This window comes from Hyla sarda, chromosome 1, assembly GCF_029499605.1.
Source record: "Hyla sarda isolate aHylSar1 chromosome 1, aHylSar1.hap1, whole genome shotgun sequence".
Lineage (NCBI taxonomy): Eukaryota > Metazoa > Chordata > Amphibia > Anura > Hylidae > Hyla > Hyla sarda.
The window spans coordinates 508,279,830-508,294,345 of record NC_079189.1 but is presented as its reverse complement, the minus strand read 5'-3'; the positions used below and the strand labels follow the sequence as shown (position 1 = coordinate 508,294,345).

The 14,516-nt window shown below is 45.2% G+C and overlaps 1 protein-coding gene across 9 annotated transcripts in view; it reads left to right on the top strand.

The window, feature by feature from the left end:
- The first annotated feature begins 628 nt into the window (after window positions 1-628).
- The window catches only part of FAM174A (family with sequence similarity 174 member A), a 53,863-nt gene continuing 39,975 nt past the window's right edge, over window positions 629-14,516 (top strand). For 7 of the 9 annotated variants that reach the window (XR_008847478.1, XR_008847477.1, XR_008847479.1 and 4 more), the window contains exon 1: window positions 633-1,088. Coding sequence is in view for 5 of the 9 variants with exons in the window: in XM_056537540.1 (XP_056393515.1) it covers window positions 775-1,088 (314 nt within the window). In the remaining 4 variants the exon portion in view is untranslated. Of the gene's footprint in view, window positions 1,089-14,516 lie in introns of all 9 variants that reach the window. The other 2 variants (XR_008847476.1, XM_056537541.1) reach the window with 2 other exon arrangements.

Genomic DNA, 14,516 nt, shown 5'->3' with positions numbered 1-14,516 from the left:
ACAGAATTTCTGCTGCAGAATTTCCGCTGCAGGAAATCAATTGAAGTGAATAAGCAATTAATTTCTGTGGAGTTCACTGCAGAAATTTCATGCAGAATTTTGTGCAAAAATTCTGCAGTGTTACTTCTCAAATACATTTTGAAGGAGTGAAAGTATGGAGGTGAACAGACTTTATACAATTTATACCAATGCCATGTTTCGGGGATACAACCTCCTCCTCAGATGGAATGGCAATCTGAGGAAGGGGTCATATCCACACAAAACGTTATTGGAGCGCCTGACAGTAAGGGTTAATTATTGGGAAGACATTTTCCTGATAATTCTACGTAAATTCTACAGAACATGACTGCCTCCTCCAGTGTGAATTGGCTGATTTCAGAGAGAAACAGATACAAAACTGTCTAAAAGAGAAGCTTTGTTGCCAATAGCAACCAGAGAACAGCTTTCATTTTTCCAGAGCAGCTTCAGAAATGAATGCTGGGCTCTGATTGGTTGCTACTGCCAACAGAGACTTTTTTTCATATTGTACTCAAATGACAGAATAGTAGAAACTAAACCCCAATTAGAAGGCATGACTGAGCTGCCAGCGTATAACGTCATCACGTACTGCTGCCTATCGCCTAGCAACCACGCAGCGTGCGCTCTCAGACCAGGAAGTAGCAGTAGAGAGGAGCTCCGTGGTCCTGTGTTGTGTCCGCGGCATTGTGTGACAGGAGTAGCTGTCCTCTCCTCCGGGCAGCGGGGAGGAGGGGGAGTAGTGGCGGCGGCTGGAGGATGTGTGCTGGGAACAGTATATGGCCGCCCGGCTGGGTGACGTGCGCCCTGTGCGTGCTGGTTACTCTCTGCTGTGTGCCCTACGTACATAGCTCCCTGGGCCCCAGAGCAGCTGCCATAGCATCTCCGACCGGTGCCAGCGGCCCGCAGCCTCCCGTAGCCGTCAATGGGAGTAGTTCAATCACTGCCAAGGGCGATCTGTCCTCCACCGTGCCCACTCCGGCCGCCCCCAAGCCTCAGACCCAGAGGGCCCTGGCGGTGCTGGTGGTGGTGAGCGCTGCCGTCATTATTTACTTCGTCATCAGGACCATCAGGTGAGCAGAGTAATGACGTGTGCGCGGTGGTGATGTCATCACAGGTTATTACATCATATCTCTTTTCAGAATGCAAATGTCTTGTGGCGCTTATTGCAGTGCTAATTTCTGACAATGTATCATGATACTGACGTGATAGTGACTGTAGGGATTGTGCTCAGCTAGATGTGTCATGATAGTGAACAGAGGGATTGTGCTCCACTAGATGTGTCATGATAGTGACTGTAGGGATTGTGCTCCGCTAGATGTGTCATGATAGTGACTGTAGGGATTGTGCTCCGCTAGATGTGTCATGATAGTGACTGTAGGGATTGTGCTCCGCTAGATGTGTCATGATAGTGACTGTAGGGATTGTGCTCCGCTAGATGTGTCATGATAGTGACTGTAGGGATTGTGCTCTGCTAGATGTGTCATGATAGTGACTGTAGGGATTGTGCTCCGCAAGATGTGTCATGATTGTGACTGTGGGTATTGTGCTCCGCTAGATGTGTCATGATTGTGACTGTGGGGATTGTGCTCCGCTAGATGTGTCATGATAGTGACTGTGGGGATTGTGCTCCGCTAGATGTGTCATGATAGTGACTGTGGGGATTGTGCTCCGCTAGATGTGTCATGATTGTGACTGTGGGGATTGTGCTCCGCTAGATGTGTCATGATTGTGACTGTGGGGATTGTGCTCCGCTAGATGTGTCATGATAGTGACTGTGGGGATTGTGCTCCGCTAGATGTGTCATGTAAGTGACTGTAGGGATTGTGCTCCGCTAGATGTGTCATGTAAGTGACTGTAGGGATTGTGCTCCGCTAGATGTGTCATGTAAGTGACTGTGGGGATTGTGCTCCGCTAGATGTGTCATGATAGTGACTGTGGGGATTGTGCTCTGCTAGATGTGTCATGTAAGTGACTGTAGGGATTTTGCTCCACTCGATGTGTCATGTTTGGGCTTGTTCACATATGTCCGGCATCAGTCATCTTTTTCTTCCGTTGCTTGCTAAAAAACGTTGGAGGGAAACTGATGTAAGAACTAATTACATTTATTTGAATGGGACAGATCACATTTCATCCAGCATCTCAGTTTGGACGCTGGATAGTTGAACACACCTGACCATCACCGGTAGGGGAACACATCTTGCTGCGTTTTCCCATTCGGCATTCAGAAATAATGGACGACGGATGCTACACAACTGATGCACATTTTCATCAGTTGAGTTGAGTTTTAGGCTGGGTTCATGGCAGACATATATGTGAACCCAGCCTTAGTGAATGGAGGGATTGTGCACTGCTGGATGTATAATGTTACAAACAAGATGTGTCCTCTAGCCTGGTTCTGATCATCTCTGAAACTGTACCCAGCACGAGACCCTGAGACACAACATTGTACAGCTCTGGATCTTGCACTAGGTACGGTTTCCTAGGAGACCAGCGCTGGGCTGTACCGATTTGGTTTAGAATGTTTCCCGGGACTAAGGATCGACCGATTATCGGTTTGGCCGATATTCACGCTTTTGGTCCTTATCGGTATCGGCAATTACTTTGCCGATAATCCGATAATGTGCACCCCACACCCACCGCACCGCAGCTCCCCCCCCCCCTACGCACCGCAACGCTAGCCCCCCCCCCCACCGTACCGCCCCGGCCAGTTTTATCATTTCCGGGGTCCGCGCTACTTCTGGCTCCTGTGGCATCCGATGTTACGCTTTGCGCTGCGCAATGACTAGTGACGTCCTCAATGCAACGTCACTGTCAGTGCGCACAGTGACAGCTCAGGACGCCGCCGGAGCCAGAAGTAGCGCGGACCCCGGGAACAGGTAATTGTAAAACCGGGGATGGGGGAGGCAATGGGTCAGCGGCGGTGGTTGGACTAAGGACCGGCAGGGGGAGAGAAGCGGGTGGTGGCGACAGTCTCTGGCACCACAAAAGCCCCAGCAGTTCATATCGGGATAAATAGCCAATAACTTATACCGGTATATCGGTATAATTTATCGGCTATCGGCCTTAACCTCCACAGTTTATTGGTATCGGCCCTAAAAAATCAATATCAGTCAATGCCTACCCGGGACCAGCCAAAACACCCCTAAGATTTTGGAGGTATTTGGAGCAGGAAAATTGCAGTTTTGGGTAAAAAAGAAGTCTGGGAATGTGGGTTGCATAGACCATATAGTTGCATAATGATCAGTGAGTTTGCGGTATGCACATCAAGTTCCCACCTTATGGGATTTCTTATAACACTTTTTTATGCATCATAAAATTACAGATGTAAACCCAAAGCTTGTCCTAAATCTAAGGCTAGGTTCATACTATGGAATTTCTAGGACCGTGTGGTCATTGCAGTCCCAATAGATAACAATGTCTGTAGCAGGTTTCTGCCTAGGTGGCGGAATTTTAATGGCAGAATGTCCACCGCTGAAATTCCGTAGTGAATTGTAGTTTTTTTGGTCAATCACAAGCTGTGATAAGAGAAGTATGCATCCGATTCATTGCAGGGCTCAATAGACTTACAGTGGAGACTGTCACCTGCAGCACGTCAGGTCGAGCAACGCCTCCGCCCCCGTGTGACCTCACGCTCTGCCCCTCAATGCAAGTCTATGGGAGGGGGCGTGACCGCTATCACCCCCTCCCGTAGGCTTGCATTGAGGGGCGGAGCGTGACATCACAAGGGGGCGGAGGCGTGACGTCACATGCCGCCTGCCCTGTGGTCACCGGTAGGGATCGACCGATAACGTTTTTTTAGGGCCGATACCGATAATCGGTGGAGGTTAGGGCCGATAGCCGATAACTTATACCGATATTCCGGTAAAAGTTAACGGCTATTTATCCCCCCGCGACACCGCTGCAGATCATTGATTTAAAGCAGGCGCTTTAAATCAATGCACTGCAGTGGCTTTTGTGGTGCCATAGGCCGCCCCCGCCGCCACCACCACCCGCTTCTCTCCCCCTACCTGTCAGGGTGGTGCGGGCCATCCATCCTTCCTGTAGTGTCCGGTTGCATTCCGGGTTGAGGGTGAACCGGTCCGGGCTGTCCTTCTTCTCCGGCGGTCATCTTCTCCACTCCAGGCAGGCTCCGGTCTAGTAACGCAGCATAGACGCCGCTGCGCAGTGACGCCCGTGCGCAGCGATGCACCTGACGTCACGGCGTAGCGGCGTCTATGCAGCGTACTAGGCCGGAGCCTGCCCGGAGTGGAGAAGATGACCCCCGGAGAAGGACAGCCCGGACCGGTTCACCCTCCACCCGGAATGCCGCCGGACACTACAGGAAGGATGGATGGCCCGGACCACCCCCATTACGGGTAAGTAATTTTTTTTTTATTGACTCGGAGGGTGGGGGAGGGGCCCGACCGGTTCATACCGGTATACCGCCCAGCACTACGGTGGGGTGGTCGCGGTGCGGCGGGTCGGGGGAGGCGGTGGCGGTGCGGGGGGCGGGGCATTATCGGCTTATCGGCAAGGTAATTGCCGATACCGATAATGCCCAAAATCGTGCTTATCGGCCGATAATATCGGCCATACCGATAATCGGTCGATCCCTAGTCGCCGGTAATCAGACCCGGAGCGAATACGCTCCGGGCACTGATTACAAGCGGGGTGCCGCGTGCAAGATCATGGGGGTCCCCAGCGGCGAGACTCCTGCGATCAGGCATCTTATCCCTATCCTTTGGATAGGGGATAAGATGTCTAATCACCGGAGTACCCCTTTAACCCATGAGGTGATGTAAGAAGAGAAAACCTAGGGAGTTACTGTAGATTTACTACAGCACATACATTGTTGGATAAATTTGATACAATTGATCCATGTTTATTGACTAGTAAATTCATGCCAGCTACATCACACTTTTAGCACATCTCATGCTAAAGGACAGAAGCATTTCTTCCAGAGACAATCTAATAAGGCCATACGTCAGAATTTACATGCGGATTTCTGCTTGGAAGGTCCACTCTGGAATTCCACTGCAGCAGAGTCCCGTTAAATTCAACGGGATTCTTCTGCGCTGTGCACATGGCGGAATTTCCGTACCAGATGTTTCCGGCACAGAAATTGTTTCCGCAAAAACAATGTACCTGTCTATGAGACAACGCATTCCTGTGCAGTCACAGTTCCTGCTGGCGCCCGCAGTTTGCCGAATGTCTGTACAGAGATTTTCCGTGCTGACATTCCGTAGTGTGAACATAGCCTAAAGGATGCAACAGCAAATACACAACTGATGCAGAGAAGAGAGTAGAGGGGTGTATAGCGGCGTCTTCCATATTGTCACTTCCCGCCGATAAGAGGATCCACTATATTGGCTATGTTGCATGCTAATAGTTTCCCGATAGAAGCCAGGATAATCCTTCTGTCTGCTCCACAATTTACTGTGATGAAAGGAGACTAGAAAAATGAAAATAACACGTTTATTTCTCAAATAAAATGCCTTCATTGGAAAAGTCAGTGTAAGGGTGGGTTCACACTACGTTTTCTCCCATACGGGAGCGCATACGGCAGGGGGAGCTAAAACCTCGCGCTCCCGTATGCCTTCGTATGCGCTCCCGTGTGTCATTCATTTCAATGAGCCGGCTGGAGTGAAACGTTCGTTCCAGTTGGCTCATTTTTGCGCCGTATGCGCTTTTACGATCGGACCTCAAACCGTGGTTGACCACAGTTTTAGGTCCGGGGGGAAAGCGCATACGGCGCAAAAATGAGCCGACCGAACGTTTCACTCCGGCCGGCTCATTGAAATGAATGACACACGGGAGCGCATACGAAGGCATACGGGAGCGCGAGGTTTTAGGTGGGTTCACACTACGTTTTTCAACTACAGTTCCCGCATATGTTTTCTATCAAATACCGTATGGGGAAAAAAACTGATGGAACAGTATGGGAAAAAGTAAACCGTATGCGTTTTTAAACAGTATACTGTTTTTAAAAGTGCATACAGTTCCGTCAGTTTTTATAGAAAAAAAAAAACATACGTTTTTTAAAATTTTGTCCATTTTTAATGGGAGGGGTCTTGGGTGGGGACTTTAGGATTCAAATGTCCATGTGCAAAGTAAAAACGTATACGTTTTTCCCGTATGGAACCGTATACATGTGCGTTTCCCATTGACGTCCATATTTAAAAAAACGTATGCGGTTGCAGTACGGTTTTTAAACCGGAGTCAAAACCGTGGTTGACCACGATTTTGTCTCTGGTTTAAAAACCGTACTGCAACCGCATACGTTTTTTTAACATGGACGTCAATGGGAAACGCACATGTATACGGTTCCATACGGGAAAAACGTATACGTTTTTACTTTGCACATGCGCATTTGAATCCTAAAGTCCCCACCCAAGACCCCTCCCATTAAAATGGACAAAATTTTCAAAAACGTATGGTTTTTTTTTTTCTATAAAAACGGACGGAACTGTATGCACTTTTAAGAAACAGTATACTGTTTAAAAACGCATACGGTTTACTTTTTCCCATACTGTTCCATCCATTTTTTTCCCCATACGGTTTTAGATAGAGAATGTATGCAGGAACTGTCGTTGAAAAATGTAGTGTGAACCCAGCCTAATGGGAGCCACATCAAGGTTAGCGGACGTTCAGTAGAGGTTGTCTAAATAAATATTCCTATTTGTAAAGGTGTGTGTGGGGGGGGGGGGGGGGGAGAATCTTACCTGCTGCTAATGCCATCCCCTCTGCTTTGAGCTTCCTGTTGTCCGTCCTGACATGTAACTAACCACTGGCTGTAGTATTGACTTACCTAAGCAAGTGATGAAGAAGGTGATCTCTGAGCAGTGGGGATGGCACCAGCAATGAGCAGCAGGTAAGTAAGTGTTTTTTGTTTTGTTTTGATTAGTCTCCTCTTTAACATGACTGAATATTTGCTTCATAACCAGTCCATGTGTCATTTATAAAAATAAAAAAAAATTAAAAAAGTTAGCATTTTTGGAAATACTCAGAAAACCTTTTTTAGACTCCTATATCTTACTGGGATATGCTTGAGGGAGATTAAGGCATTTTAGGCAGTGGCCACCTTGGGAAGTAGCCTCTTTTCCCTCCCTATACCCAGACTTGCATGTCGGAAACTGCTATTGATTTGCCATATTACTAGTGTAAGATCACCAAAGTAGTAAACGATACATAAAATCCCAAATTTATTAATCTGTCAGGAAAAAACCTCAGTGATTTGCTCAGAACAACCAATCACATGAGCTGTGATTGATTGTTATGGGCAGATTATAAAAGCTGAGCTGTGATTGGTTGTTATGGGCGGATTATAAAAGCTGAGCTGTGATTGGTTGTTATGGGCAGATTATAAAAGATGAGCTGTGATTGGTTGTTATGGGCAGATTATAAAAGATGAACTGTGATTGGTGGTTATGGGCGGATTATAAAAGCTGAGCTGTGATTGGTTGTTATGGGCAGATTATAAAAGATGAGCTGTGATTGGATGTTATGGGAAGATTATAAAAGATGAGCTGTGATTGATTGGTTGTTATGGGCAGATTATAAAAGCTGAGCTGTGATTGGTTGTCATGGGCGGATTATAAAAGCTGAGCTGTGATTGGTTGTTATGGGCGGATTATAAAAGCTGAGCTGTGATTGGTTGTTATGGGCAGATTATAAAAGATGAACTGTGATTGGTGGTTATGGGCGGATTATAAAAAATGAGCTGTGATTGGTTGTTATGGGCGGATTATAAAAGATGAGCTGTGATTGGTGGTTATGGGCGGATTATAAAAGATGAGCTGTGATTGGTGGTTATGGGCGGATTATAAAAGATGAGCTGTGATTGGTTGCTATGGGCGGATTATAAAAGATGAGCTGTGATTGGTGGTTATGGGCAGATTGTAAAAGATGAGCTGTGATTGGTGGTTATGGGCAGATTATAAAAGATGAGCTGTGATTGGTGGTTATGGGCAGATTATAAAAGATGAGCTGTGATTGGTGGTTATGGGCAGATTATAAAAGATGAGCTGTGATTGGTTGTTATGGGCGGATTATAAAAACTGGGCTGTGATTGGTTGTTATGGGCGGATTATAAAAGCTGACCTGTGATTGGTTGCTATGGAAACATTACTCTAATTCACTGTTTCCCAACCAGGGGGCCTCCAGCTGTTTCAAAACTACAACTCCCAGCATGCCTGGACAGCCTTCGGCTGTCCAGGCATGGTGGGAGTTGTAGTTTTGAAACAGCTGGAGGCCCCCTGGTTGGGAAACAGTGCTCTAATATGATCTTGGATTTATTGATGATTCGGGCCAACCTGTAGTCACAATGCATAGTAGTGTTATTTTCCTAATGTAGAGACAGGATCCTGTAGTCCGTGCTCTGTGCTTTCTAACACTGGAAGAAATTCATGTGAATGTGACGCAGACAGCTGTGATATATATCCACTATTATGGAAGAGACAGGTTTTTACAATAAATGTTTTATAGAAGCATAAAGTTATATAGCCGCTGTTTCATCGCCCTGAGTTATCACATTGCAAGGTCGTGGATTCTTTTCTGTCTCCTAGAGATATATCCTGGAATTAAAGAATAAAGTAATGATGGCGATGAGAGGCTTGTGTTCAGAGCCTTGTGCACCTGTAGCCGTAATTCCCAGGTAGATCACAGGCGTCTTGTGTTGTCAGTGAGGGGGATGAGTTGTCTACAGGCAGAATGTTAAAGGGGTACTCCACTGGAAAACATATATAACAGCTTCTGGGAAGGGACCGGCACTGTGATAGGGACTCTGGGTCCATGTGGGTGCTCAGCTCATAGGGATGTTACTCAATATCCCACGACTTGAAGATCCATAGAAGAAGAAGCGACACTCCAAATAATTGTGATATAGTGGATTTATTCACCCATCAAGTCAGAGGTGCTACTTTTCGGTCTATACAATGAGACCTTTTTCAAGCCAATTAAGCAGCATGCATCACTTCCTTTTATATGATGCTGGGCAGTGACATCAGTGTACAGTGACCCCTCAACTTACAATGGCCTCAACATACAATAGTTTCAACATACAATAGTCTTTTCTGGACCATTGTAACTTGAAACCAGACTCAACTTACAATGCTACAGACAGCCCAGATCTGGGAAACTTGTCACAACTGGAGGAACTGACCAATCAGAATAGGCATTTTACTGGTAAATCACCTCTATTACTGAAGTACAAGCACTGACTGGCTGTCTGGTAGCGCCCCCTACAGTACAGGGAGGAACTACAAGTTCTGTACTACTCCTTACCTGTGCCAGGGTTAGCTGCTCCTTTGGACACCAAGTAAGGTTGGCTCCATTTGGGACACTGGCCCTTATTTACTAAGAGTGTTGTGTAGGTTTCTTTGTGGGTTTTAATTCCCTACAATTTATTTTCCACGTTATTTACTAAGGTTTCCCTACATTTTCCACTTTCCCTACACTTTGCTTTTTTTTTTTTACACATGCTCTGATCTGTTGGGTTTTCCTCAGCTCAAATCCACCACATTTTGTGTGGAAAACTTAGTAAATATGTTGGGTTTTTGTGAAAATGCTGGGAACACGCACCTTTTTGGAGACCATGCCCAATTTCCTGATGGTCACGCCCCTTTTTCGGGTTTTCTTAGTAAAATGGGGAGTTAGTCATGGTTTTTTCAATTCTGGTGCAAATTCTGGCACAAAATCTGGCACAGACAGAATTTCTGTCACAATGCGATAAAACAGGTCGGGTTTGCAATAGTAAATGAGGGCCATTGTGTGTACTGTATAGGACCATGAAGAAGTCCTCTACATAAACCATTGTTTCCCAACCAGGGTGCCTCCAGCTGTTGCAAAACTACAACTCCCAGCATGCCCGGACAGCCAACGGCTGTCCGGGAATGCTGGGAGTTATAGTTTTGCAACAGCTGGAGGCACCCTGGTTGGGAAACACTGACATAGAAAGTAGGGATTGACCGATTATCGGTATGGCCGATATTATCGGCCGATAATCACGATTTTGGGCATTCTTTAATGTTATCATATTGTAACCTGGTCTTTTTAATATGTAATGACTCTGTTTATTTGGACTTTTATTTTCTTATTCTCAAATATCTGTTTTAAAGAAAAATTCTTTAATAAAAAAAAAACAGTTATAAAAAAAAAGAGAGCGGTGCCGCGCGCGCCGGGACGGGACAGAAGGAGGACGGGGCAGGTGAGGGGATTGGGATGCGACCCGTGGGCGGGTTGCATCCCCGCCAGTGATACTAGAGCAGCGCTCCCGGTCAGCGGGTCTGACTGGGGCGCTGCATGCAGGAGAACGCCGCGAGCGCTCCGGGGAGGAACAGGGACCCGGAGCGCTCGGCGTAACAACAGGAACAAACAAAAATCCTATACCGTCCACTTTACTGTTGTGGGTGTCACTCACAGCCCTGGCTGTGTGCTCCTCGCAAGGACCCCTGCCTCCCCCAAAGCCACCTTGCTGTCTTCTGGGGAGAGCCCAGACTACACTGCCTGACTTCCTTTTAAACATACCTCCCCTCTCTGCTGTCTCATTGATTAGGCCCCAGGTGGAGGTTCCTCCAGGATCAGCTAGGGAAATACACCCTTTCCTTGCCACGCTGTCACAATATATATATATATATATATATATATATATATATATATATATATATCTTTTTTTCTTTCTTTTTACATATATATAAATATAATTACCTTGCCGATAATGCCCCGCCCCCACCGCACCGCACCGCAACCGACCACACCCCCCCCCCCCGACCCACCGCGTCGCACCCCCCACCGTAGTGCTGGGCGGTATACCGGTATGGATTTTTGCCCATACCGCTATACCGGTCGGGCCCCTCCCCCACCCTCCGAGTCAATAAAAAAAATTAAACTTAACCGTAATGGGGGTGGTCCGGGCCATCCATCGTTCCTGTAGTGTCCGGGGGCGTTCCGGGTGCAGGGTGAACCGGTCCGGGCTGTCCTTCTCCGGCGGTCACCTTCTCCACTCCGGGCAGGCTCTGGCATAGTAGCTGCATAGACGCCGCTACGCCGTGACGTCAGGTGCGTCGCTGCACACTGGCATCACTGCGCAGCGGCATCTATGCAGCGTACTAGGCCGTAGCCTGCCCGGAGTGGAGAAGATGACCGCCGGAGAAGGACAGCCCGGACCTGTTCACCCGGAACGCCCCCGGACACTACAGGAAGGATGGATGGCCCGCACCACCCTGACAGGTAGGGGGAGAGAAGAGGGTGGTGGTGGCGGCGGCAGCGGCGGCTTATGGCACTGCAAAAGCCACTGCAGTGCATTGATTTAAAGCGCCCGCTTTAAATCAATGATCTGCAGCGGTGTTGCGGGGGGATAAATAGCTGATAACTTATACCGGAATATCGGTATAAGTTATCGGCTATCGGCCCTAACCTCCACCGATTATCGGTATCGGTCCTAAGAAAACGATATCGGTCGATCCCTAATAGACAGTGATTACAGCTTCCAGCAGATCTTTATTACTTTTATATGTAAGGATTTGCTTTATCTGTATTAGTGATCTACTTCTTTTCCTTTTAATCTTCACCTTTTCCTATTTTTGGATGACATGTTGGGGCTTCAGAACCAATTACCAGATTTCCATCGAGTTATGGTCTCAACATACAATGGCTTCAACATACAATGGTCATCCTGGAACCAATTAATATTGTAACTTACATAAAATAAATATATAATTATTATTAATAATAATTTTATTTCTTTTTTTAAATCAATTGGTGCCAAAAAGTTAAACAGATTTGTAAATTACTTCTATTTAAAAATCTGAATCCTTCTGGTACTTATCAGCTGTTAAATACTACAGAGGAAATTCTTTTCTTTTTGGATTTATTTTCTGTCTGACCACAGTGCTCTCTGCTGACACCTCTGTCCATATCAGGAACTGTCCAGAACAGGAGAAAATCGCCATAGCAAACCTATCCTGCGCTGGACAGTTCCTAAAATGCACAGAGGTGTCAGCAGAGAGCACTGTGGACAGACAGAAAAGAAATCCAAAAAGAAAAGAATTTCCTCTGTAGTATTTAGCAGCTAATAAGTACTGGAAGGATTAAAATTCGTTAATAGAAGTAATTTACAAATCTGTTTAACTTTTTGGCACCAGTTGATTTAAAAAAAAAAAAAAAAAAAAAAGTTTTGCACCGAGCTGCAGACCCATTAGGTAAACTTCACTTGCTGCTTTGTCAAATATCGCTTAATGCAGTAATACAGGGAGATTCCAGCATTTCTTTGTGAGATTTAGCAGCTAAAGTGTAATAATTATGCATTATCTGTATATTACAGTAGACAGTCTGCTACATTTTATTACTGGAGACTTGCTTTCCAGCATATGCATTATGCTCCCTGAAATCCAATGAATAATTTGGAAAGACCTAATGTTCCGTGTATGCGGGAGCTCCCATCAAACATTGCAATGTTTCTGTTAATGAAATATTTACGTTGTGTAGGAACCTACAAGAGGGTTGGAAAAGTTCTGAAAAAAATGTGAGCATTCAGTCATTTCCATACATAATGATTAGCGGGCCTTATTAAAGTGGACTGATAGAAACGCATAGTAACCAATCAAAATTCTGCTTCTGCTCTGGAAACATGAATGCTGCTCTAGGATTGGTTGCTGTAGCGGAAAAATAGGACTGATTTATTGGCAGGGGGAAACTGTCCATGTTTAGCAACCAATCACAGTGCAGCCTTTATTTTCGGTTGGTTGCTTTGGTCTACAAGGCCTCTGTTCCATTAGGGTATGTTCACACTGAGGAATTGGAGAGGAATTTACGTGAGAAATTCTGCTCGCTTAGTCTGCTCCAAATCATCCAACAATAAAAGTTCCATTGACTTTAATGGACTTTCCGCGGCCCTGTTCATTCTAAGGAGTTTCTGCTAGCGGAATGTGGATACTGAATCCGTGAGTAAAGGCCATTGAAGTCAATAGCCTTTCTTTTTCTTCTGACAAAATGATTTTTGTGCAGAATTCCATGCAAGGCAGAAAATGGGAAAAAGATTTTCCTGACCGAAATGATTCCTCTTCAATTTCGCTCCCAATTCCTCAGTGTGAACATACCCTTCTACTGTTTTTATGAATGAGGCCTGTAGTGTATAGATGACCTGTCTGTATAGAATCGACCTGTAGTTTATTGCTTCATGGCTATAAATATTGTGGATTGAGTGGATTGTGAATGTGACCACGTCTGTTAAAAATAATAATAATAATAAATTATTATTATTGTTGATGAAGGTGATAAAAAAAAATATTTTTTGCACACCTTGACGTTCAGGATTACGGCTGTGTTCACACTTTCAGCTTTTATTTGTAATTGCCAGGAATGGATCTGAAATAAAGAGAAGTCTCAATGTTTCCTTTGTACTTTCCTTTGTCCTCTATTTATATTCTGTTTCAGGCTTGGATTTCAGTAATTGCAATTAAACCTGAACATGTGAACACAGTCTTAGACATGTAAAATGGTGCATTACCTGAGGGTTTTCCCATCTCATAAAGTGATCGTGTGTCACTAGGATGTTTTGTGGTGGTCCAACCTCTGAGACCCCCAATAAGCAAGAGAATAAGGACTACATCCCTTTACTTTTTCCTACACAGCAGCTCTGCTGGCCACCTGGCTGTGCAGGGATCTTGAGCTGGACCCTTTCATTTGGGTGGCCTAGGTCTCCTTAAAGGGGTTATCCAGGGAAAAACTTATATATATATATATATATATATATATATATATATATATATATATATATATATATATATAAATCAACTGGTTCCAGAAAGTTAAACAGATTTGTAAATTACTTCTATTAACAAATCTTAATCCTTTTAGTACTTATGAGCTGCTGAAGTTGAGTTGTTTTTTTCTGTCTAAGTGCTCTCTGATGACACGTGTCTCGGGAACCGCCCAATTTAGAAGCAAATCCCCATAGCAAACCTCTTCTACTCTGTGCAGTTCCCGAGACAAGCAGAGATGTCAGCAGAGAGCACTGTTGCCAGACAGAAAACAATAACTCACCTTCAGCAGCTGATAATTATTGAAAGGATTAAGATTTTTTAATAGAAGTAATTAACTTATCTGTTTAACTTTCTGGAGCCAGTTGATATAAAAAAAGAGAAAAAGTTTTTTTCCTGGAATACCCCTTTAAAAATGGTAAGGGGATGCCATGCCACACCAGCTCCTCAGCCCCTTCATTCTGTTTACCTGTGTGGGTCGTAAAGATTGGACCCACAGCTGTCCATAAAGTGTTAATATATTCTATCAGTATACAGCTGAAACATTGCTGGAAAAATTGCATTCCAGCCATGTGACCACAACCTTTAGTATAAGCCCCTGTATTCCTTTCCATGTTTATGTAATTGTTTTATACTAATGGATATTATTATCATAACCTATGTTTGTGGGCAAGGAAAGCATGTCAGAGTAAAGTGAAATCTATGTATGGAAATGGTGGTAAGGATGGGTTATGGGGAATAGCCAGGCTTTATGTGCTCGTA